This window comes from Phalangium opilio, unplaced genomic scaffold (assembly GCF_054372755.1).
Source record: "Phalangium opilio isolate 3A_F unplaced genomic scaffold, DU_Popi_V2 ptg000003l_1, whole genome shotgun sequence".
Taxonomy (NCBI): Eukaryota; Metazoa; Arthropoda; class Arachnida; order Opiliones; family Phalangiidae; genus Phalangium; species Phalangium opilio.
Window position 1 is genome coordinate 9,479,458 of NW_028324145.1, and position 26,542 is coordinate 9,505,999.

Consider the following 26,542-nt stretch of genomic DNA (forward strand, 5'->3'; position numbering starts at 1 on the left):
CGCAATGTTTTCCTATGACGTCACGATTAAAGGGACGCGATAGAGAGAAAGAGGGGAGAAACGTATGACGTCGCCAAATCGATCCAGGAGGCTACGCTACGTCGGCAACTCGAGCGAAACGAAAGCGGAGCGCCGGAGAATCGGAGTCAGTAGTTCGGCAGACCGCGAGTCGAGTGTATCTCGGAAAGAGCTCCAACACTTTTTGAAAAGATACTTTTTTTTAACTCGGTGCTCTAGACGTACGAACCTTGGTGTCCATTAGCGTTATTAAGTCAAGACAGACAAGGAACCCCATTGTACTGACTGTACACCCTTCGGATAAAGGTCCATTACCGACTGACAAAATTAATCCGAATGAATTGTCACGGGAAACAAAGACAATCAACCTGATTCGACACAGCCGGGACCAGATCAAATATAGGAGAAACGCGTCATACCGTATAATATTGTTCGGAAAAAAAGAGAAAACAAAACTTAATTATATCGCCGCGAGGAGCTATCTATATTTAAGCAAATAAGGTAAGAAATATGATTGCAATTTTCTAAAGTAGCGTGCACGCTGGATATGTGGCTTTATTACACTCGGATATACAACCGGCTATAATTGGGTGCCAGCTTAGAAGCGATCGAAATTGTAATGTTTTCCCCATGGAGGTTAGACGCATTCCAAGGTTACAACTCTTATTGACGTTTGACACGACCGAACCCATCGTTCTCTATAGCGTCACGCGGGTAGGTTTAAATTTGGAGCGTATAGAACTAAATAAATGAATGAATTTTAAATTTCCGCAATTTTTTTAAAACAAATAATTATGCCACCCAACGTAACATTTAGTTTTCCCATTGTATTGATAATTAATATCACTATAACAGCAATAATACGTTATTTCGTGGTAGTTTAACACAATCTAAACAAAAAATAATAAATTTTATTTAACTATATCTAATACTTAAATAAACCCAGTGCGAACAGACTTGAATCGCAATTAAAAATACGCCCCCTTAAGTCAGTCCAAGGACGAACGAAACAACAACCCCTCCCCCTTTCAATGTAACGTACAAATATACCATCCAATATTCCATTTCAAATGAGATCCATGAATAGTAATATATATATATACTTATACTTTATCTAGTTAGTTGCCGCAAACACCTGCTATATGCATAAATTCAACACCGCACGTCAACATGCAATCAAACGTACATAGCATGGCACACTTGTTTTTACGAAAAATTATATGGACCAGGCTAGAATTATTTTCTGGTTTATTCTAAAAAGCATATAAAATAATGATCATTTAAAATTGGAATCGTGAATCCGTCTACAATATTAAAGAAGATACCAGCAATTTGTCAAGGAGATGACGTAATATTAGATCTAGGGTAACCAATCATAGACCTCACACTACATTACGTCAGAGGCCGAGGCCTAGGAGCAGGAGCCAATAAGAAAACCTAATGCCTTGTATCGTCTTTAATATTGCAGAATGTAGATAGATAAATAATTCAAATCGTTCATTATATTATATTTGTAAATAAAAAAAATAATAATTCTAGTCCCTTTTCTTCAAATGATCATGTCCACAGGGTGTGCCCCAAAACATAATTTAAATTTTTTTTTGAAAATAATTAATAAGATAAAAATATTCATCTCTCGTTTCTTTTTTATTTTTTTGATGTGATAGATTGAGGTCGATATAGGAGAGATGGACTTCCTAAAACTATATTACCCCCGCGAGGTATTAGATTTCAATAATAAATTAAATTGTTATGGGAAAGGATTATCAACCAAGTTCACGGCGATATTTTTTAAGTTGCACTGCGACACAAAAAAAATTTGTTTCGTTTAAACCTTTTCCCTATTTTGAATCGTTGTAATTGAGAAATATTAGTATTTTATTTATCTAGTACAATTTTAGATAATCGAACCATAATTATCCCACACTATTTTATCGAATGGCAGCTGATTAAAAAAATTAAACTAACTTAACCAAACCTAACCTAAGAGACCTTAACTCGCCAAAAATATAAATTTTGAAAATTTTGATAAAGAAATTTAATAAATTTCACCTAGATCAAAATATGTCAAATTTTGAATTAAGATATTGCCTGGAAATATATAAAACTTCCATATATACTTCGATAAAAATAACCTTTTGTTTATACAGAACATTTTTAGATCAATTCAGCTTAAAAAATAATGTAACCATGTTATAATTATTCCTGAACAAACATAACTCAATCATTATACAGGGTGTTTCTGAAAGGTCCATCAATAATGAAAGGGCGTGTTTATTGGGCCATTTTGAGTCGAAAATGTTCAATGGCATTTTTCCGTCCGGGCCACTGTTTTCAAGTTATGATTGGAGTAATTTACGGATGACCCCTTAAATTTAATTAAGAAATTTTAAGACAGCGCTAATTTAATGAAGGGGTCATCCCTAAAATATTCAAATCATAACTCGAAAACCGTGGCTCGGACGGCGAAATGTCATAGAACATTTTCGACTCAAAATGGCCCAGTAAATACGCCCTTTCATTATTGATGGACTTTTCACAAACACCCTGTATATATACTGAATAAACAATGTTGCAGTCACTTAATACTTTTTCGTATAAAACTGTATCTATTTCAAAATCAAGCGAACTCAAATGAAAGCTGATGCGTATGAATACATAATGTTTAGTCTAATGGTTCAGAAAATAGTGCTGATTAACTGAACCTAAACCAACCTTTACGGAACCCCCTGTATTAGTGACGAAAGTACGGGTTACTAAAGTTTAATTAAAATTTTATACCGTATATATTAAAAAAAGACGACAGATCACGCGAGAACTTGTATCACTCACTATATCCTGAGGGGGGGGGGGGTGTCTAATATGGATGGACCATTTCTTCGAATAAAACGCTGTGGGCTTAGTTCAGCTCTAGCAAAAGTATAACGGATACTTGAGCTAGTCAGTCGAATCGAAATGGTCTATAATTATAATTATTAAAATAAAGTCGGGTGAGCTCTTTAGGCTACAGATAGCATTTTATAAATAATATTTTAGTAATATCAATCCATCCCAACTGAGGGAAATCATCCGTAACACTGGCGGGGCTAACGATATACACAAAAACGCAAGATACCTTTCACTAATATCAAAGTGTGGCGATGGATTTCGTAATGTTACTGCCGTATTTAAAATTATATATTCAGGGTCAACTCAAATGTGTAAGCGAACACCTTTAATAATAATAATAATAATAATAATAATAATAATAATAATAATTTAAATAGGAATATAAATTATCAATCATGATTTCAACGGTATATAGTATAATGAAACGCTTATTCTATAGTTAAATATTCAAGGATAATTTTAATATATTCAAACACACGCTTATAAATTCGTTTTTAATCAAAAAAGACAATAATTTATGAAATTTTCTTGTAGAGGTGGAGTGACTTTTATTTCAATGCAATATAACGTAGAACCTTTCGTAATATTTGAATTTAAGCGTGCGGCGGTATATCTAAGCTGTAGTTTAATTTACTGTACCTTTATATTAACATTATTCATACTGAATATGAAGCTAGAGTCAACAGGTGCGTTAATATAAGCACCTTTAAAAAATTTTGAATAAAGAAAAATGCAATTTAATTTTTTTTTTGTTTTTGGTATGTTTTTGTTTAGTCACGTAAACACAGCCTCATCAAGGTACGAGATAATTTTGTCTACCTGTTTATGTGCTCTTTAGTAATTTCAAAAAAGAGAGAGAAGCATTTGTTTTGGTGTACAAACGCTAATTTTTTTTTGTAAAAATAAACCTTTCACATGTACTGGTAAATATTAATATTAATTTGGTCAAATAAAATTAACCCCACATAATTTTGTCATATTAACAAGACGTCTTGATAATAATGCAACCTTACTACCAATACAATAATATATTCATTTTTAAATCAAATCGAATCGAAGATTTCAAAAAAATTATCAAAAGATTTCGCAAAACGATAAAACGTGGAATTCATATCGATATAGAGAAATTTCAGAAATTTCGATAAACCAAATTTCCGGCGTTATAATCATACTAATTTAAATTTTTATCTTCGTATAAAATTCGGGAATGAAGTGTACGCATAGTTTAAAACTTTACACCCCCGCCCTTCCCGCACCTGCTTCTATCTAATATTCGAATTCCAAATTCCAACAAATGAAAATCATTTCTGCAAAATATTTCCAATATAATATATAAACCTTTGGAACGTATCTCGATGATATTTGGGCAAACGATTTAAAATCGAGTCTACTAGAGCCACGTTCACACTTACACGGGAAACCGATTCAAAACGCTTCCGAAGTTTAGTCTCAACAAAACTGGAAGTCTAGAAACTGACTATAAACGCGGTTTCTTGAAGTTGCTTCGCGAACAAACTTAAAGCGGCTTTCTAGTTTTCAGGGGTATTCCACCTGGGATGAGAATAGCTCTTATGGGTCAGGCTAGGAAATAAGACAGGTTTACAGGTCAAAAACCAGTTTATTAATAGCTTGGACCACTTTTTTTATTCAAAACGTGAGGGTCACTGGTCCCAATGACTAGTTTATTAATTCCTACTTTTATCAAAAATTGATATGGGGACCTCTTTAATTATTTTCATTTTAACATAAATTTCCACTCCATGAGTCCAGTTGTGTATACAACCCTAAGCCGAGAGAGATTTTTTAGAAGAGAGAACGACCACAAGTCCTGGGACCAGTAGAAAAATAAATAGGGGAAGGGTCACTGGTCCCGGGACCAGTTTCATATTTAAGACATCAGGGGTCACTGGTCCGGAGGACTTGTTCAGAAATAAACCTTATTTCCAAGCCTGTTATGGGTATTTTCACCAGATAGCAGACGGCACCAACGGAAGCATAAGCAGACAGCACTAACAGGTGCATAGCGAGACTGTTGAAATCGCTTTGAACTGGTATTAAAGAGTGTTTCAAAACTAGTCGAGCAAACGAGTTGTCAACAGGACTCCCTTGTAAGTGTGAACATAGCTTAAGTACATTCAAACATCCAACCAACACATCATCATCGGTGCCCCGGGTACCGCTTTTCCATATTGCATAGTTTAATAACCCGACCGCCGTGAGTTTTCATTCCTCTCCACTCTTTTCTCAGTTAGTTATACAAATTTCCCAAACACACTTTTCATTCGATATGATATATAAGGGGGGAGTATATGGAGAGGAATACGAATTTTTGTTTTTCATTCGTTTTTGAATTCGTTTCGAATCTTTAGGGGTTCGTCTCTTTTCATATGCGGATCGTTCTGGTTTTAATATTCCCTTTCAAATAAAGCTACAGACTACAGAATGATATAGGACAGGGAAATAAGCCAGCGAGAGGGCGAGCGAAGGGGTGAATGGGAAAATGATTTGCAATCTCTTTCTCAAAAACTAAATAATTTTAGCATGGACTCTATACACCTAGTGTTTCTGAAATTAAGGGGGATGTTCTATGGACGAAAATGCAACGTCTATGACATTTTGAACTATAAGGGCCATACTTTTCGACTTATGTTTGGAGTGTTTTATGGATGACTCCTTAAAATTAACAAGAAAAACTAATTTAATCATCCCCTTAATTTGTGGCATACATTTCAGAAACACCCCGACTAGAATCGAATTGAAATTGGGCATGCAGCCTTCATATGGGTTACGAAAAGAAGATACGATTCTTTTCCCTACACTAATACAAATTCCATGATATTGCTACTCAAGGCAATGTTAGCATAGAGGAATTTGAATCGGCGCTAAAAATATTAATTTTGAATTTTAAGGGGAAAAAGGAACTACGCCAATAGAGAGAGAGGGAGAGAAAAAAATGTATATTTATAAACAGTGTCACTTTAGACGTCTACTAAAGGCATGGAACGCCTTTATATCTCCCTTCTTTTAATCTCAAGTGACATTCACTAAAAAAAAGTATAGATTTCTGTCCGGGGAGTCCCCGCTATCCCATCAAACCAACGCAACGCGTGTTAATAATTTCCATTTAAACATTTTATCGTTGGCACGGTTGGGGTGTATCCGTGGAAAAAGAAGTAAAGAAAAAAATGCCAATGGCAACAGTCTAACTTTAACCGTATTAATATCTATGGTAAAATACTACAGGGTGTCACCACTACCACGTGACAGGAGACCCCATGCTAGTAGAGGATTAAATAAGAGGAAAAGAGAGTAAGTATATCTGGCTCGCGAGGAATTCCTCGTTTCCCGCCGAGACTGATTCCGATTCGACGCGCCACCAAAACTCGAGGAATACCAAATATAAAGATACGCTCTAACTAGATATGAGGAGGAGAGAAACAAAAAAATGTATTCATGGAGTGAAAGACCTAGTTTAAAACAGCGAGGTTTTAACCTTTTTTCCCAGCGTATGTGGCTTGTTAGAATATACGGTGGAAATGTCGAGTCATTTCATTTCAACAAGGCCTCGATAATAAGCCGCGATAATCCGCGTGGGGTACCGTAACACATGTTCGAATTATCTTTCAAAAGGGTCGACACCTTCACCTTATGATGCAAAAATATAAATACTAAATTCTCTTTGAAATTATTCAGGTTTAAGATCTAAGCCATTACAACTTTAAGGCAATTTTCTTAACCGGCGATTTTTGTTTTCGTTGGGAAAAGGTTGGATTTTAAGAGCTTGAATCTTTCAGGTTGCATTAAGGTCCTGCATAACCTAAAATAGCTTTTGGTAAAGAGGGGGGGTGACGATATTTGAACTTTCAGAGGGCGTATTAGAACGATAATGTTACGTAAAGTGTTGTTTAGATAGTGTAAAGTCAAGTGTTGCCAGTCGCTTTCGAGTGCAATTCAGTCTGAAAAGCTTGTACAATTTTGTTCAATTCAGTTCCAAACCTGCAGGAGGTAGTTCACTTAAAATATACAGAAGGTATTGACATTACAAAATACCATACTAGGCACCGCGCTTAATACACCGATGAACCAAAACCTTAAGGGCTTACAATTCCTCGTAACAATTCGTGTTTGTTATATTTCGCTCGATAAATTGTCACGACTATTAGAACTTCGAAAACCTTTATTACATTATTATCGAGTCACATCCAAAATGGAAGGTATAACCTTACGTGATCAAAAGATAAACACAATATATAGTTAGAAAATTGGAGAATATCACGACACGATGTATACAATTTTTTTTTCCAAATGTGTGTTCAGGTAGGCAGTTCTCCCGATCATTTAGAAGTCATTAGTAACAATGAAAATATTTCTTAATTGAGAATACTCCATCAACGTCGGATGTTTGCTCAAGGCGTTCTGTACGGCCTTATAATAGAACGAACATTAAGGAATATGTGTATGTAGTTTTTTGTTTGAATAGAAACATCTATTAACACGAAATTTTTCTAATTTTAATCGTTGACCTTAATTCTTCTCTTTGTATTAAATACTATGGGTAACAATAGGAGTTGGACTAACGATCGAGAAACGCCCCTTAAGGAGAAATGGATGGCTCTTTTATTAGAAAAGGTTAAATAGGTTTTAGTAACCCTAAGTAACCAAAAACAGAACGAGAAAACTTATTTCCGATCGGATAAAAAAAAATAAATGAAAAAGTTAATGCTTTATCCATGTTTATTCGCCCCTCCTCAACTCCCCTAGGCCTATATGCGAAGATTAAAAAGCCCCTATTATTTAAACCTACGTTTCAACTGCTGCAGACTAATGCTAAAACAATCTGTTAAGTATACCGAATTTTCTACAGACGTGAGTGGCTTAGCTGTTTGCGAAATTCCAATAGAGAATTTACACCTAAAATAGCAATATTCAGCGTACTCAGTTCAAACATTGCGGTATTTTATAAGGATTATGTTTGTCCTAGAATTTAAAATAGCTAATTCATAGATAAAAGTATTTAAAAAGTGTTTTCATATAAATTCTATTGTCTTCGTGCAGTTCAAATAATGAGCGAGAGCCTTTGAACAAATTACTAACGTTGTCCTCTCTTTTCAAATAGCTAATAAATAGACAACATAGAGTTTTGGTAAAATTTCTATCTACGTCCTCACACAGTTCAATTATTAAGGCGACTTGTACAAATTATAGACGTTATTAGTCCTTGTTATTCAAATAGCTAATCCACTCTCTATATATAGATCCTAATTTTGAAATTACCTTTCAACAATTCAATCTCAAATTTCATAATTCTATCCCTTATTTTTTTCAGCGCAGACTTTTCCTTTTAAAAGCTTTATTCGTAACCCTAACCCAAGCCATATTGCAGCAGCTTTTTCCTTGATGATATAATTGACTTTCCCGTCATGAAGTTTTAAAAGGGATGGAAATCCGACTTTTTATATATATATCTAAACCATTACTTTTATATATACATTTTTTTCTTTTCATTTTTTAGTGCAAAGCTATAGGGGTGACTCTATATCCTGTAGAAAACGAAGTAAAGTGGAAAGGGAAAACGGGGGAGTGGGAAGAAACCTCTTTAAGTAAAAGCATGGCTCCTGGAATGGAGAGAGAGAGAGAGCTCTCGTTTCCGAACTAGATTGATACGCGCCGACCAGAAATGGGCTTATGTAAGAAGAGAGAGTATTTATATGTATGTACAAAGGTCAAATAATCAGACGTAATCAAATGCCAGGTCATGGAGTCTTCTTTTGGGATCATGTTTACCTTCAAATCAGCTAGGAACCGAATACAACATGCATTCTTTCAAGGGGGGGAGAAGGGGTAATAATATCGTCTGCTTGCATGTGGACACAAGCACGTTATACCAGTCCTACACCAAAGTCATTTTCTTTGAACTTGAAGCCATATCTTAATTTTTTAAGTCTTATAGTTGTCCACATACCTACAAATCAATGTTTAAGAACAGAAGGTGCTGGGTGGTCAAACACCAGAGTGTATTTTACCTCAACTTTTGAAAAGCTTCTACAATGTTTTCTTTTTGATGATAACTTTAGTCTAGCTTGTTTCTGATAAAGTGTATATACTTTTGGGGGATGGATAGGGGCCTTTCTTCGTCGCTGTTTTTATCGGGCAAGTAAATAATGGGGTTTTCACGTAACACGGGAATGATTTTTACAACAGTAGCCCCTGCTGCCCCCTCCCCGCTCTTACTGCTTATGATAACCCCCTCTACCTCCTCCACGTGGCCTCCCACGCGCAACAGTGTACCTTCTAATTTATACTCGATTGCAAGCTTGGAAGGAACCAAAATTCTTCATGGAAAACGAAAATGCATTCACTATCAATTTGAAAATACAGGGGCATAAATTATTAAAAGCAGACTCTCATCGAGCCTTATTGCATTCTCCGTCTGATCATCGCATAAGTAACAAGAAACCCATATCTTTAAGAGGCGGTAGTGGGCGTTGAGAGGAAAAAAGTATTAAGGTTCAAAGTAAGACGGTAAAGACATTGCTCCCGAAGCCTATCGGGGCTTTTAGCCATTTAGGAACGATCCCTTTTTTCTTTCTTCCGTTCATACCCTCCTAACTCACTCTCCTCAAAAATGTTTTTATACTTAGGTCATAATAAGGCCGGGAGAGCATTACCGGCAACGCCAGTTGCGCAATAAGAGTATACCAACACAAAGAGCATCATCCCAAGCTCTCCGGCATTTTCTAACACTCGCTCTTCAGCTTCTTTTTCATCCGATCCGGGCCGGAGAGGCGAGCCTGCGCTATCATTCAATTAAGGGCGAGGTACAAAAAGTCCTCATAGCGTTTCAATTCACGTTGGGTCAGTAAAACAGTCATGATCACACGCTCGGTCCATACCGAGAGCCTCTTTCTCTTTTCCTATAGCAGAAAGAGATGGAAGAGGATGGTGTTTGTCGCCTATGAACCTTCCTACCCCCGCGCCCCCCTTACACTATCTCGGACCAACAAGCGCGGTGATCACTCGAATTGCATTAGAGGGCCGCTAATGGAGCTGTCTCGTTAAGTGCACGTGCCGACCCCCCCTCTCTCTCTCTCTCTCTCCTCTATTTCCTCCCCCCCCCTTATCCTACGCGATAGCGGCAATCCACACGCGCAGCACCATCCCTACACACTACTACCCTATCTACTAAGGGCTAGTCTTAATACGTATGTCAGGAGCAGATTTTGGCTTTTAGGATGTGCCCGCAGCACTCTAGACTTTCTACTATAAGTAGCGCGGCCGAATCGGATCGCGGGCCAAGAGTGCGTGAGGGTAAGAAGGTGAGGAAGGGTCCTCTCCTAAGGATGTAGGGTATACTATTCCACCAAAGAGAAAAAAAAAGAAAGAGAAAAAAGAAAAAATTCAGAGAAGGTTACAGCTTCAATTCTCCATCTCTAATGGATAAAATCCTAAAACGGATTCCGTTCTTGCCAACTTCCCCATTCCGTTCTCTCTCTCTCTCTCTCTCTCTCTCTCTCTCTCTCTCTCTCTCTCTCTCTCTCTCTCTCTCTCTCTCTCTCTCTCTCTCTCTCTCTCTCTCTCTCTCTCTCTCTCTCTCTCTCTCTCTCTCTCTCTCTCTCTCATCTCTCTAGTCAAATAACGTTCGCACCTAGGTCCTATAGTCCCGTACCTTTTAGCTAGGTCCTATAGTCCCTTACCCTTTAGCTTTCTCTTTATTTGGATGTAGCATGGAGATGTAGGGATGTCGGGGATTTCTGGATGGGAGTTGGTGGTGAGAGTGACCCCTTTCCTGCGTTTGCGTCTTGTATATGTTTCGGTAGAAAGGAAACAACGTGTCAGCTAGAGTTGACATCCAAATACGAAAAGATCGTCAGAGACATTTAGGGTTTGCCGCGTGTCGCGCCTCGCCTAAAAGCGTTTTCATCCGAGTCACTCGCATTCGCATTTCGTTTCAAGATTTGTACAAAGGGATGAATTTAGAAACGTTGTTGGGAATGGAAATATTCGTATCAAATTTAACCGTAAACAGACGGTATGAATTGTTTGTTAAGCATTAGGTTGGGTTACATCGTTGGTGGTTGTTTTTGGGGACACATGTCCGCTTTTAAAACGCAGCGTATGTTATATGAATTGCGATGCAAAATACCTTGGTACAATAGACCATTTCAATGTAACTAAAGTGGTGAAACTTTACCAGCTTCCATCTAGCTTATTGGCGCCTGCGCTATAGTCTTTTTGTATCATGAGAGTGCGCAGATGGCAATGTGGTTGCCTACCCCTTTTTTTACACAGAAAAATGTCTATTTCAAGTGAGAATTAAGTTTCATATTTTAATTTTTAAAACTAACATCCGTGTTGAAGCAAAGATTTTCTCACCGAATATTTTTAATTTATTTATAATTATAATAACGGTCGCCGCGGGTTCACTGAAATATTATTTAACATAATGTATAAATCATTCCGTATAACTTTTCCCCTCTATCTAATTAAAATTATTACGCGGTATTGAGTAATCATTATCGTTAAAAAAAAATAATCAGGACGCTGCACTTCTCAGTTCTCAATAAATTTAGCTCGAGGTGTCGTGAACGGTTGTAGAAGAAAAAAAAATTAAATTAAAATAATAATAGTTCCTTATTACGTTAATTATTTTAACGATAGAGTAGATTAAATAACTGCATGGCTAAATGAAATTATTAAAATAAATTTTTTTTATTATATATATAAATATATGACCCGCTATAACCAATTATTACTAAAAGCCTAATTTCTTTAATAGCAATTATCATTAAAAATCGCGACGGCCAAAAAACTTCCTCGGTCGATGAATGATTAAGAAAACCCGATTTAATTAAAGAGATAATTAGAGAAGATGACTCGTTCTTTTCTTTCTACTATGGAATGTTAAATTTTTTAAAAATACCGGTTGAAAGTCTGTGTTAAGCGACGTCATTTGGAGCTAATTCTTTACCCTTAGGCAATTAAAAGTGTTAAAAAACAGCTACGTTCGTAAACGATTCAATAAATTTATAATTTTTTTATTTTTAATTTTAAAATTTAGCGAATTTTGATTTAATTATCTTTAGAATTATTTAAAAATTCAGGAAGTCGTGTGTGTAAGAAAGAAGAATATCTTGTTTATAAGAAAAAGCTCTGCCGGGTGTTTAATTCTGTTCACTTGGCTGGATTATACAAACCAAATGAAAAACAAGACACTGAGTAAAGATACCAGTATGGGAATTCTTCGAACTGCTTTTAGTTTCAGTTTTAGTTCTAGTTTAGTTTTTAATTATTCTCAAAGCTAGAGAGCTAATGAAGAAACGACAAAACTATACTTCAGAAACAATGAACGGGGATTACATTAACGAAATTTAATTTAAATATGAACAATAGCGCTATAAAAGGCGTGGGAAGCTGCGCACTCTGACTGGATCTAAAAGGTCTATTGTATCCTAAGCCTTGAATCCTTGGGATGTCACTCGGTCCAAAACGGGAGAGCACTCACTGTCTAAGATGAAAAGGGGGGATCGTATGACGATAACGGTTAAAACGTCGACGCAGTTAGTTTTGGGAGTCCATTAGGCGGTGAAGTTTTAGTATATACCCTATATCCCTTGAAAGGCTAAGTCTATCGTAACGGCTGTTTACGCGCATAATAGATTGGACTAATGAGTCGCTTTCCATCATTACAAATGTATTATATAGCTCTTCGAGTCTCCCCATTGGATGGCCAAACCATAGTTTAGTTTCGCCACGAAGATAGCTATTGCCTATAACGTTTCAAAAGGCCTACCACGCGAGAGAGTGAGTGAGACGTTTAGTTTAGGGATTCTTATTCAAAGCGACAAGCCGAGGGCAAGGTTAGATTTAGCAATCACTTACACGTGTTAGGCCTACCGGATAATATGATCTACAATACCAGTTAGATCCGAATAAGGATTATAAATTGATAGAGGACATGAATTCCGTCTTCGGTACAGATACTTTCATGTGGTTCGTTTAATATTTTTAATTCAAGTTTATGAGAAATGGTCCCAGCAGCCTCGTTGTAGAGTAATAGGTAGGTACTGCCGTGTGTGGGGGCAGAGCGTGTTAACACATGCAGATGAGTTTTCGAAAAAATGCAGCATTGCTTATACCGAGCACTATGCTAATTATTATTTACTCATGGAAAGCAAAAACGTTCAGACAATCCAGACAAGCACTAGACGATTGCAATTGCATACACGAGAAAATTTAAACTTAGCGTAGACGTATTTTACATATGCTGCTACCATTAGTTCATAAGATATGCTGTTCCATAAGTTTGTCACTGGTAACTTAGAAACTGGAGCTTGTCATGAAGTGACCTAGGTCATAGATTCGAGGTAAAGCGACGCCTGTTGAGGCGCTGCATGTCAAAGGCTTAGTACAAACTAAATAGGACCTAGATGGAAGTCCTGCAAAATTAACCCTCGAGTGTAGGACTTCAATTCTTGCTTCCGTCGTTCTCGAACTAGTTATCTCGAGCTGTAAGTATCTAGCATTACGAAGTATAGATAGCGTCATACTTATGGAACATAACTTATATAAACTTATGCTGCTACCCACATTTAATTCTCATCCACTTAACAATTTTTATAAAATCCAATTTTTCTCTGATATACGCAAGATTAAGCCAAAAAACTACCTCTAGGAGAGTTACGATATTGTAAGAGAGTCTATTTCAATTAAATTTTTAATCCTAACTTAAAGAGATATTTTACACACTTGTATAACGATCCTTATTTCACGAGTGCTAGGCAAAGAATCCATTGCATTCTCGCAATATCGAAATCGTCTATAATTATAGCTTAATTTGAAAATCTAAACTTTCGATTAAATCTAGAAAAGGGACGCCATCCGGCAGGATGGATAGCTATAGATAGAGAGAATGCCAGTAGCAGGCAGTCAGCTAGCGTGCGAGCCGAGCAATAACCCGATTACAATCGCAATTAGATTAGCATTTACGAAATGGCATATAGCGAAAATCAAATGTTTTGATTGAAGATTCTCTCTCTCTCTCTGTCTCTCTCTCTCTCTCTGGCTAGCGAGAGAAAGAGGGAAGGAGAAATTAGACGGCAAAGAGAGATAGGATAGCAGCAGCGGATAATAAAGCGCGTTTGGATAGCAATAATTAGCAGTTTCCATTAATGGCGCGCCTAATTATGGCCCGCCGACCTAATAACTAAAGGAGCTCTATACTAGGGGTTAGGACCCCCGCCAGTTAAATATTATCTTATTTCATCTAAAGCCTATTTAGACTCCCCCCCCTATAAGTATACATATACGAATAATTAAAGGCCGATATTCAGTTGCCAATCTAGAGAGAGACGAATAACGAACGATGATTCAAATTAAGGCCCGTTCGCATAATATAAATAAATAAATATTAATTTATACTATATCACAGATTCTATTCATAAGATATCTTATATATCAGAACAATATTCCCAAGATGCAAATTTAAATATTCGCTATATTGTACTTTGAAATTAACATAATAAAGATGCTAACAATTTTGTGTCAATAACTTCGTTACTATAAAGTTCCAAGAAATTAATGCAGCGTAGATACGTTGTTATTGACCGATGATCACAATTTTAAACAAACATAATTAATACAGGCTGACCCGACCCTTATTAAAATTAGCATTGTCTTCGTGAGTTTTTTACTTTAAATATAAGGGGTCATCCCTAAAACATTATTTAATCATAACCCTTAGGGTAAAATTTCACCCCTTTTCTAACAAAATTACCTATACCAAAGAAGGCTTATACCAAACTTAGCTCCATCTCATATGCGACTAACCCTTTACGAACTAATTAAGTTACAAAATTATTCACGTTACGTATATATAAACAAATGCGCAATGCGAACTCTGCCAATTTTAATTCAACGTCGCTTCTCTCCACTCTCCCTCCCGACCACCCCCTCTTTCAATTAAAATCGTATTCCAATTTGAAGATTTTCGGCGGGTCGACGTTATCTTTCCCGATATAGAAAATAATCGAAGAATAAAAGCAATTAGGCGCCTAATGAGATTAGACAGAGACAGGCCGAGAGAATAGTGGGCGGACACGTATCCCCTTCTCTGATAATGACAATTAATTTCTAACACACACGTACCATCGAGAGAGAGAGACGGAGAGAGAGAAGCTTTCCTAGGTATTATATCCAGGGATTATAACCACGGTACCTTATTATTCTATTATAATCTTCAAGAATACATACAGCTACTAAGAATCATTGCGTACCCATTTTCACTCAAAGTATCTAGGCGAATTTTATGGGAAGAGTTAGCTAGACTAATTATATTTTAAGTCGAATTTTACCTGGCGAATTAATAATCTATCTCGCAGCACCTTGCGCACCTTGCTACCAATCAACCAATGAAATTACAGTTAGAATGACGTCAGAATTATTATGATACCCATAAAATCCGTGTTGAAATTAAAGCGAAAGATAAGGGGTTGCACACAATGATTCCTGTTAGTTGTATGTATTCCTGTAATCTCTCACGGTCCCCCCCCCTCTCATCCACCTTCAGACCGGTAAACTCAATGGCGGGAAAAAAGGTAGCGCCAATTATTGGACGCTGCATGGCTTCTTCAGACTGAATAATTGCAGGCCTAATTAAAAAATAATAATAAAATACAGGTATATAGTTAATTCCAAAGATTCCTAGAAAGAAAATCGTTTAATCACGGCCAGGTTTTATTATATCAAAAGTTTCTAATGTCTTCTGCACATATTTAATTTTTAGAAGTTCATGACTTGAAGTGGAATATACCAATTCTTTTTCTTTCTTTAAAATCAAACGATTTTTACAGGGTAGAAAACACTTTACTTCCAGTTATAAAGATCTATTTCTACCTACCTAACTAACTACGAAGTTCATTAAAAATTAAAATCAGAAAATAACAATGGATGAAATTAATTTTTGAGAAACGAAAAAGAAAATTATATTCAAGTCTTAAAGTTCATTATCAGAACATTGGACCCCCTTATAATTTTTTAAGCCTAGTTTGTAATACAGTCGAAGGTAGGTTGCGCTTTCTTTAATACGGGCTTACGATCAAATACGATGTTAGCTTCGTATCTGGTGTAAATTCAAGCTGAAAACCGAATTATAATTCGCTAACAGGCGATGAAATTAATTTATATAAAATTAAAACCGCGGTGAAATTAATTGGGTCTTGAAAACAGTCGCGTAGAAGATGACGTCATAATTTGTTAAATTAATTAGTTTTCGATGTATAGCGACATTCACCTCAAAAATAATTAGTTTTCGTATAATATAATTAAAATTGTATAAAGAGTTATTCATTTAAAAGAAAATCTAGTTTAAGTTTATAGAAATTAAATTAATTTAGGGTATTTTATCGACTTTACTCTTCATTAGAGCGAAACTTTTATAATAATGTCGTAATAATTTGTAATTACGTATGTGTTATGCCTTTACGAAAACATAAAATAAAAACTCGTCGAGAAAATGAAAAAAAAAAATTTGTTAATTTGCAATGGGCGATTGAACACGGGCCAAGACGGGCAATTATAAAAATTAATCAAATTCATTAATGCCAAGAATATCTATATTAAGGCTAAATATTATAGTAAACCAGCTTGGAAATACCTCAAAAAACATTCAAGGGTGAATTAACTAAATTCAAAAACACACCAAAAATGACCAAGAAAAATTCCAATATTTATGGTGCGGTTAATTTAATTTTTTTTTAACCCAATGTTCCTAATTCGATAATAACCACAGCAAAAACAATTATATTTTTTTTTTAAAAAAATAATTAAATAAAATTAAAAATACTACGCAGATATTTACGGCCACCTCAATTTTTCGGTATAATATAATAAATTGAATTAAATAAAAAAACCCAAATAAGATTAAAAAAATAAATAAAAAAAACATTTTCCCCGTATATGACGTAAAGGATTAATTTATCCAGACCCTTTAAATTTAATAATTAATTATAATTTTAATTGGTCGACTAGAGAGAGAGAGAGGCCTAGCTTTAACGAAGAGAAAGGCGCTAGGGGGATTCAAAAAGGATCTTTTAAAAAGCAAAAAGCGAGGGAGGTAGCGAAATGGAGGGGGGTTGTAGAGGAGTCTGGCGGACGGACTCATTAGGAACATTCCTAATTAAAAGGCAGCACCAAAAATTCGCAACCTCCGGGGAAAAAAAGCCCCAAATGAAACACAACTCTTTGATTTGGAGAGCTCGTTAAGAGAAAAAGAGAGACCCGCTTCCAAAAATATCCACTGAATTTCGGATTATACTAACTATGAATATACTCCATTTATACATGGCATATGCATGTCCCAAAAATGAGGGTATAGGACCAAAGTACAGCGGGATGGTTCTATGGGTCGAAAATTTATCTAACCCTAATCATAAGTTGCCTACGGGACGTGGCCCTTGGGGCAAAATGTCATCCTTTTCGTAACATATTTTATAATCATGGAAGGATTGAATGAATTCATTAACAATTAAAAAATTAGTTGGTGTAAAGCTAGCTTCGCTAATGAAAAACGCCGGGAAAAAACCCCTGCCTCACCTTGCAAACCTTAGCAAAAATGTTGGTTGGTTAGGTTAGACTATACGGTATATAAGTTTATCTTTCATACAAGGACTTCGTTACTTATTTTCAATAATTAAAATAATTATTTAAAACCCGAATTTATGTACAAGCGATGTCGAATAAGGTGCTAATTTATATTGAGGTTTACATACGAGGTAGCTTGTCACGTTGGAAAAGAATAACAAAAAGGTATACAGTATAATTTAAAGTTAAATTTTAAAATTTCAAGGCAACCTAGAGAGAGAGTTACCAAAACTGACTGGGACTATACGGTTCTCGTTTATATACATCATATTGTAATTTTGGGAATGTTCCAAATTACGTTACGTAGGCAACCATTATATTCAAATGTAATAATAATAATTAACCATCTCGTACATATTTTAACGGACCAGAAATTTACGAACGTGTATTGATAATTTGCAGAATGTACATAACGTTTTATTTATTAAACTAGCTTTGTATGTAGTTTGTAAGTGCGTTATTGTCCAGTAACGTGTAGCCAAAAGCACTCCATTTCCTCTACTACTAACCTCAGTCACCACAATCCCAAATAAACAGATATTTTGGAAGATATCTTTGAAATAATCTAAAAGTTATAACACAGAGAAATCTTGGTACATTTAACCGTTTATACGAGAGGATACCTCACAACGACGATATAATTTCCTGGCATTGATTCTAATTAGAGCGAGTTTGCTCCAAGAGACTACATATTTTTTTGTTAAATAAAAAAAGAGAAGGCTTTTCTTTGAAAGCGTGAATGAGTCTATATAGCCCGGCCGTATTCCAAAAATCGGAAGTGCATCTATAGATGGCCCTTAAAAAAACAACTAAGGCTAGCTAAAAACGTGATGGGTTAGCGGTGGTCCAATTTAGAAGCGGCAGAAAAAAGAAGAAAAAAAACTCTTCCATATCCGCGGCGCTCGTCCATCCTCCCTTCCCTGGGCGTTTATTAGAAAAAGGCTCGAGCTCAAGCTATTGCCTTGTTTGAGTTTCGCTAATCAGCAGATGGGACTGACCGATAAAAAATACCCGCAGAATGAGAAGAGAGAGGGAGAGAGAAAAGCTAAGCCTAATTAAAGTTCGCTTTTCTTTTCTATTCTGTATAAGAGTAGATTTTAGAAGTTCATAAAACCGAAGTTGAACGATTAACTAATAGTGCATCCGTGATCTTTACTACACTCTCACTTCAGAGAGTAAGAACTTTGGTACTAACAGAGATACAGGGTAGTCCTTTGAGTACGTGATAGCCCCAGTTATTTCCTTTCCAACGATACTAAATACTTGGGGGTTACAACAATCAGGTCCCGAGTAATTAAGGAAAATGTTCACAAACATCCTCTCTCCGTAGGATTAAGATGGGCTTATTTATACGACACCTTTTAACTCTGGTTCTATAAGAGATACATGGTAGTCCTTTGAGTATGTTGTAGCCCCATTTCTCCCCTTTCCAATGATACTAAGCATTTGGGTTTACAACAATCTGGACCCGAGTAATGAGGCATTATGTTCATAAACGTCCTCTCTATTGGATTAACCTGAGTTTATTTACACGTCACCTCTTAACTATGGTTCAACAAGATATACAGGCGAGTCAGTCCTTTGAGTATGTGATAGCCCTACCTTCCCTTTCCAAAGATACTAAATACTTGGGGTTACAACAATCAAGGATTGACCCTCTCTCTCTCATTTTGGGATGCCGATCTTATAACTTTCAGTTACGCAACTTCAGTTATATAGATGCCTTTTCAAGAATCCCTGGGTTCCAACGATCGCCACACAATTTCTTCCGACTGGCGGATGGGTAGGGCAATCGCCCACCTCCTTTTATCCCCTTCCCTCACTGCCACTTTCTCGCCCTACTAGGCCACCATCCTATTAAGTATCAAACTGCCCTCCTTTTTATTTGTCTTCCTTTCGCTACGGAAGGATGTTAGGAAAAGGGGAGGGAGGGGGGATTTTAATGGATTAAGTCCACCGAAAGAAAAGGAAGACCAAGAGGAAAGAAGGGATGGAGGAGTGGGATCTCGGAGAAACAAAAAAAAAAGCTTTCTTGACACCCCGGTGAAGCGTCCAGGGAGTAGAAATAGATTCAATTAGCTGTAGCCTAGTTAATACCGAGAAGAAAATCTTACAGAGCAATCTCAATTTAAAGAAGTCTGACTAAGCTATCTGTATAGGAGAAACATTGGGATTTACTTTTCGGATAAAATTTTAATAGACTGAGGTTATTTTGGGAACAGAAAATCTTCGGTAAAAAATTAATTAAAACTAAATAAACCTAAAGTAACATTGTAAAAGACTGCAAACAATTAATGCCAATCCCAAACTACAAGACAATAAGCAACATCACTACGAGTGAAAATAAACTAAGGTGCCTGTTGCTTTTTAACATAAGATAAATACTTCTTGTACCAAAATGAGCATCAGTCAGTTGACTGCCCACAAATTCCACGGAAAATTTAGGGATATCAGGTTGAACTTGGACCAAAAAGGCTACGTAAAAAACTACTAGGCACTACCGTTCCACTCCTGTTCCAATTGGTTCTCTCTGCAGCTTAACTTAATGTTCAAAAATATACCTAAAACATTATCCATATAATTAAAAATGACGTAGCCGTAGGTCTTTACCCGTCTAGGTCTCTTTGAAATGCTTGAGTTGTCTTTTATAACGAATTTGTTTTTTTGCCTTCCGCAAGCTATACAGTAGCAGTTTGAGCTTGGGGACTTAACCGTCTCCGCAATTTTGCTTAGCAGGCCGTATACTAATAATTTGAGATAAATAATTGAGGTTTTTGGGTGGAAAACAGAACCAAGTTACTAATTAGACGAGCAAGAGAGCCGGGGCCGAGCGGCGCGCTAATTTGTTTGGGAGGCTTTAGCCGTTCACTCTTATATACAAAGTGTACATATAACAAGAGTCGAGATCCCAACAGAGAAGACACTAGAGAACTTGGCAGAAAGGGTAGTTGAAGATCATACCTCGTAGGGCAGAGTAAAGGTCGGAAGTAAAGAAGGGAAAAGGGGTAGGAGAGGGGAGACTTCTCTTCATTATACGGCATAAACGGTCCATTATGTGTCTTGAAGGCTTAGTTCATTCATCTAAATAAAAAGTGCTCGCGCCGCTCCGAAATGAGAAAGACTACTAACGTCACGGATTGGGGAACTATATACCCCACTCGCGCCACCAACAGCCATCCACAAAATAAGCTGTCGGGAATTTTAGGCCACTTAAGTATACAGGGTGTAACTTCGGTCATAATTCAATGATACAAGGTCAAGGAATCTTAAATCAACTATGTCCCAACTTGGTCTGATGAAAAACTATACGATAACCCAACTTAAACATAGAAACGAGAAAATATACCAATACGTTATAAATTCTAGAATTAAGTAAACACCACAGGTGCATGGTTATTTTCCTCTCGCCAAGAAGTACCGCTAGAGGCAGTGCGAGTTGGCTATGGCTAGCCTCACGTGTGTAGTGAACTCGGGCTTTGTTTGACATTGCTTCTTGACGTCTGGGCGGCCTGAATACCACCATAAACCAACTTTCCCACAATGACATGAAAGTTTGAAAGTCCAACTTAATGAAGATAGTAAATACTTGAGACTTTGAAAACAATTCGTGTACCTAATGGCACATACACCCTGTGCACATCAGGGGCAGAGGCGGGTATGAAAGTTGGTAAAAGGGTTTGATGAGATGCCCCTGTCCCCCCATTGCACCGTTCCGTTCTTCTTGCCTCCAATGGTCGGGTGTAAGTCGAGCCCGATTTTAATTATCTCTTGCCACGCAGCTAGCTAGCTAGGTCCATGCACCATGCAACTCTCTTAATATGGCTTCTGGCTGACGGTTCAACTTAGATGAACGAACGAACGCCTTTCCCGAATAAAATCTAATTAGTTTTGGATAATTTCGCCTTCTTGCTTCACTCGAGCCAAGATTCATTATCGCGTTATTCAACCTCCTCCTTACCCTTACCCTCATCCCTCGATACAAATTATCTTTCTTTTTTTGTGAGGTACCGATGCTAAAAAAGGGCCCCGAAACGAAGGATATGTATATAAATTCAAAATTGGATGGAGCCTTAAATTGGGGGAGGATACTTAATTAAAAATTATTAATTAATTTTTTGGTATTTTCGAATATTCTTCCCAAAAGAAACAAAAATCTATAATACGAAAGTAGAATACTATGAGAGTCGTGTCCCGTTATTATTGATCCATGGCTGGATAGAGTTAGTTGGAAAAATAATTAAATGCATAATCATCTAATTAAATTCCATATAAAATAATTATTATTAAAAAATAAACTATGTATGAACCCGTCAAATTATGGATTATTTACTATAAACATATTTGGTTAATCTATAAGAGAGATAACGGTTTTTAACGTCATCAAGAAAATATATCAAATTTATGATTTTTTCGATCGAGGATATTTCGGTTCATATTTAAAGATAATACTAATTAAATTTCTCTTGGATCGTTAATAATAAAGATAGCAGCGCGGAAAAAAAACCCATTAATTTATTTCTGCAATGTCCCATGACTAATTTTCTCCTTCCTTATCCGTAATGAAATCATACACCCTCAACCGCAACCAATTAGCCGAGCTGGGGTTACGGAGTACATTCCCAAATTAATAAACTTACAAATTATTTTAAATATCTCTTTGAACAGAAAAATGCAAGAACTGAAAGGGGATCCTCAACGTCGCCATAGTCAAGGAGCACCATCTAGTCAAGTGGTCACCTCCCTCCCAAACCCGTCCATGCTACAACAGAGCAATAATAACCAAGCGCGCCTCAACGTTGGACCTTACAGTAGGGATTCCAGACTGTCCCTGACGGGAGGACACACTAGAAATTCGACCACAATCATGGGTAGTACGCCGCCCGATTGCGCCGGTTGTCAGAAACCAATCAGGGAGAGATACTTGTTGAAGGCCTTGGATCAACTATGGCACGAGGACTGCCTAAAATGCGCCTGTTGCGATTGCAGGTTGGGAGAAGTCGGATCAACCCTTTTCACCAAGACAAACTTAATACTTTGCAAAAGAGACTATCTAAGGTAAATTTTTGAACACCATAGCACCTCGTGCTCCTAATTGTTATCCGGAACTGTTTCTAAAGGTTAAATAACAATTCAAAACGCATTTTACTTCAGGTTGTTTGGTACAACGGGACTATGTTCGGCGTGCAATAAAACGATACCGGCCTTTGAAATGGTCATGAGAGCCAGGGGTAACGTCTACCACCTTGAATGCTTCGCCTGCCAGCAATGCAACCACAGGTATTTATAAATACTCGGGTTAATACTTAAGGACAGCCTTTCTCACACCGTAGGGTGATGCCCATCAAACTTCAGATGGTTTTAGTTAAGTTCTTATATAGTAATGACGAGGGAACTATTTATCGCGTATGTGATTCGGTTTAGTCACCTTTGCATGCTCCAAATGTAAAATGATGTTGGGAAGAATCATGTTGCAATTACCCCACTTTGTGCTGGTACACTTCTCACGAAGAGAAGTACTATTACCAAGTTCTCGTGCTGCGAGAGGATCTACTTTTTAACGGTCAACTCCGTTATATATATACTGTCCGAAACAGTTGACCGCGAAATTATATATTCATACAATGGTACTCGCCACTCGCCAGAAAATGGGGAAAGTTAGGTTTCATTTTCCAGACGACTTATTTCAAATTCTGCGTTTGAAACAGTATTTCCACGAAACAATTTTCCCATGCACTATACCATTGACAAATATCCCTAAATTATGCAAGTCCCTTCAGATCGCGTGCATCGAAGGAACAAAAAATAACTTTATACACCTCTTAATGATTAAATGGAGTAATATTGTAAAGAAGAAAATATAAGTCTCGTTCGAATATCATAACACGAATTTTCACTTCGATATCAAAAGCGTATTGATTTGTTTGAACTCTATATATGTATATCCCATTTAAAAAAGGCTTAGCATTTAGTTCCAAGGTCTACCAGCAATTACTAAGTAAAAAAATGATAAAGTATTTTTTACCTTTAGCTGACAAACGTGTTAAATTTCCACGAAGACTTCATTTGCGTCGCGTTTCAGAGACTGTTTGCGCATATCCAACGTCATACCTGCGCAAAAGAAAAAATAAAATAAAAATTAAGGACAAATTTCATAGAAATATCTCGCACGTTTTATACAATTAGCGTTTTAAAATTATAGGCCTAATCTTACTTCATGATTCCTTCACAAATTTTGTTTAGTTAAACGGTTTAAAAACCAGTATTTAGATAATTTACATCGTCGCATTCAGTATCTTGTCAATCTGAGCGATTTAGAATTCGCCCTATCGATAAATCATATGATTTGAAAGATTAGGAAACTCCGTGGAAAATAGGGGGAGAAGAATCAAAACGCACGAGGTTCTATTTTAACCGATTGATCAAATATTCTTTAACTCGCTTTTCGTATCGACATTTTTCTACCGAAAAAAAAAATACAGCCCAACTTCAAAAGGTGTTTAGGTGTTGAATAGAATATCACGCCAAACTGCCATTATCCTTGAGGAATAACATCCCTCGTTTAGGCGAAGGCTAAAAGACTCAGATACACCAAGTCCCAACCACCGAGGGGATGGAAACCATTACTAGACTGTACAATTTTCCAGAGATGATTTGATGGGAGGTTGCGGGAGCTTTTTTCCAATCGAAACTCAATCATTTCTTCTCGTTTTTATCCCCAAACTCGATTTCCCACAAAATGGGAGAAACGTGGAGTTTCCAAAAATTTCCTCTTTAAACTATAGGCTACATAAATGTTTCATCTCTGATTCAGGATTTTCAAATATTTACTCGATACTCTTTTAACGTATTAAAAATATTCAGTAAAGAACCTGTACTACCAAGCCTCGTCAGCAGTTTAAACCATAAATACTGCAGAATATATTAGGCCTTGCCAACAAAAACCACATGTTTGAAAGTATTAAGCCTTGGCTGTTTTGAAACAAATTATTTACATAACCCACACGTACAAATACAATCAATGACATATTACTAAGCCTTTGCACGTAATTTACAATTCTAATAATGCAATTCAATTCATTTACCGTTTGTAGGTTTTGCGTTGGCGACAAGTTCTATTTACACGAGAACAAGATTCTATGCGAATACGATTACGAGGAGAGACTAGTCTTCGCCAGTTTACCATTAAACTACAATAGTTTGGCTCAAATTAAAAGACAAACTCAAGATTTGGAAGCCATCGGTAATGGCATGAAAGATGACGGTAGCTCCGGGTACGGTAGCGGAGATTCGCCCTTCGATGGACGGTAGTTTAAAACTGATACGGGTCACGTGGGACGAAGCGAAAAATTAAACAATTTTGGTACGCGCGTGCGCGAAAAACTTTGGAAACAAAGCAAAAAAAAAAAAAGACTGAATTCACGTGTAACCCCGAGAAAAGATCATCTTGACCCCTGACCCGGCGCCCCCTGGTAGTTGTAAATATAAATAATTAAAAATTACCAATTCCTAACCCCCTTTTTGATATTTTCGTTATTTAAACTCGGGAATTATGGCAACTGTCCGTGGTTAACCATAATTTAATTATTTCTAAAATAAAAATCAAGGTTCTTTATAAATATGATAAAAACGTTATATCCCAGAGCACATTGCATTGGTAATTTTACTTATACGATTTGTATAATAAATATACGTTGACCTTTGACCCATAACCAGGGAAAAATCGCAGTTTATGTATAAAAAAATTAATAATAATAATGAAAAATTATCCCAGGTCGGACAATATGTAAATAAAAAGGCAAATACCCCAATAAAATTTTGTATAGTATACAGTAAAGAGAGTTACAGTCATTTTTACTAAATCGTACATTAAAGTTTAATTTACGACGAATCACGAACCCGAAACAATGGTCGATATAAACACAAACTAAACTCACAAATGCAGCAAAATTAAACATTATTATTAAGGCTGCATGTTGCAGACCCACTCCCCCACTCAGGCCCCCAAAAAAGAGATCTAACTTCAAGGGCATTGCAAAGTCAGGTTGACCCTGAATTACTAAAAAAACCTTTTGGCAATTACGTAACAAGCCATGATAGGTGGGATAGGAGGTGGGGATATTCAATTCCCTTCGCTAAAATTGATTGAAACCAAGTTAGTGCTTTTCCACAGCAAGCGGCCCGGGGGGGGGACAAAGGGATATATTGGAATGGGACAAAATTAGGTTTCAACCAATTTCTTGTCAAGGAATACGATTGGGATGAGAGGGGGATACTCGCTCTCTCTTTCTCTCTCTATCTTCATTCCCTGAATCCCACGGTTTCATCTTGTTGCTATTCCGAAATGTCGATTGGCAGGAGCTAGTTCATTTGGCATTTGCTATTGGAATTCGTTATAAACGTTGAAACAGGAAAGGAAGATGGAAGGAATACACCCGGACATACAGTCAGTTTTCAGTAAGGATAATTCTAAGACCCTGTTGTATCTTGTATCTAAGTTATTAGAGGAATTCCCTACATTAGTTACGAGAGTATGAACAGAAATTCGGTACATGAAGTGTGTCAATAAAACGATTTCAGGAAACCCCTCGCGTTGCATGCCAACCAATTAAATCGCGGATAAAAAGATGTCAGGATTATAGTAATCAAGCCCGGCCCACAAAACCCGCATAGATATAAACATGGGATTGTGTGTTCCTTAACTTTACACAGACATCATTTCAGTCACCACTGTTTCTATTTTCTAACACCTGTGACTTATGGATGCTGTGAATATTTCACTTCAACTGACAGCCTTCTATTAGGCCTATTCTTTGGCCCATCATGAACTGTACTGAAAATAGACGTTGGAATCTAATGCCATTTCGCGTGCGTCGAGTACGTGAGACTCTCATTCGATTTGGATGCTTTCGGACCACTATACCCACCACCACACGTATCTATACTTTTCTGGGGGGTAAATTAAGCTCAATATCTAAGCGAAAGACCGTTTTCTCTCTCT

General features: G+C 36.7%; 1 protein-coding gene and 1 long non-coding RNA gene across 2 annotated transcripts in view; one reads left to right on the top strand and one right to left on the bottom strand.

The window, feature by feature from the left end:
* On the top strand, nt 1-25,368 carry LOC149717673 (LIM domain only protein 3-like). Its single transcript, XM_089840512.1, has 4 exons — nt 1-519; nt 22,210-22,599; nt 22,696-22,821; nt 24,636-25,368. The coding sequence occupies exons 2-4, from the start codon at nt 22,214-22,216 to the stop codon at nt 24,850-24,852; spliced, it is 729 nt and encodes a 242-aa protein (XP_089696638.1). The 5' UTR covers nt 1-519; nt 22,210-22,213; the 3' UTR covers nt 24,853-25,368.
* The window catches only part of LOC149717669 (uncharacterized), a 180,873-nt gene that overhangs the window by 38,384 nt on the left and 115,947 nt on the right, over nt 1-26,542 (bottom strand). The window contains exon 8 of the long non-coding RNA XR_016367242.1: nt 23,567-23,652. This is a non-coding gene — a long non-coding RNA (uncharacterized LOC149717669). The remainder of the gene's footprint in view (nt 1-23,566; nt 23,653-26,542) is intronic.

Bases quoted from the DNA above. Each gene is read 5' to 3' on its own strand.
- LOC149717673 (XM_089840512.1), top strand. From the start codon at position 22,214: ATGCAAGAACTGAAAGGGGATCCTCAACGTCGCCATAGTCAAGGAGCA. The intron at 22,600-22,695 runs GTAAATTTTTGA...ATTTTACTTCAG, and splicing joins TGCAAAAGAGACTATCTAAG to GTTGTTTGGTACAACGGGAC. The intron at 22,822-24,635 runs GTATTTATAAAT...TACCGTTTGTAG, and splicing joins TGCCAGCAATGCAACCACAG to GTTTTGCGTTGGCGACAAGT.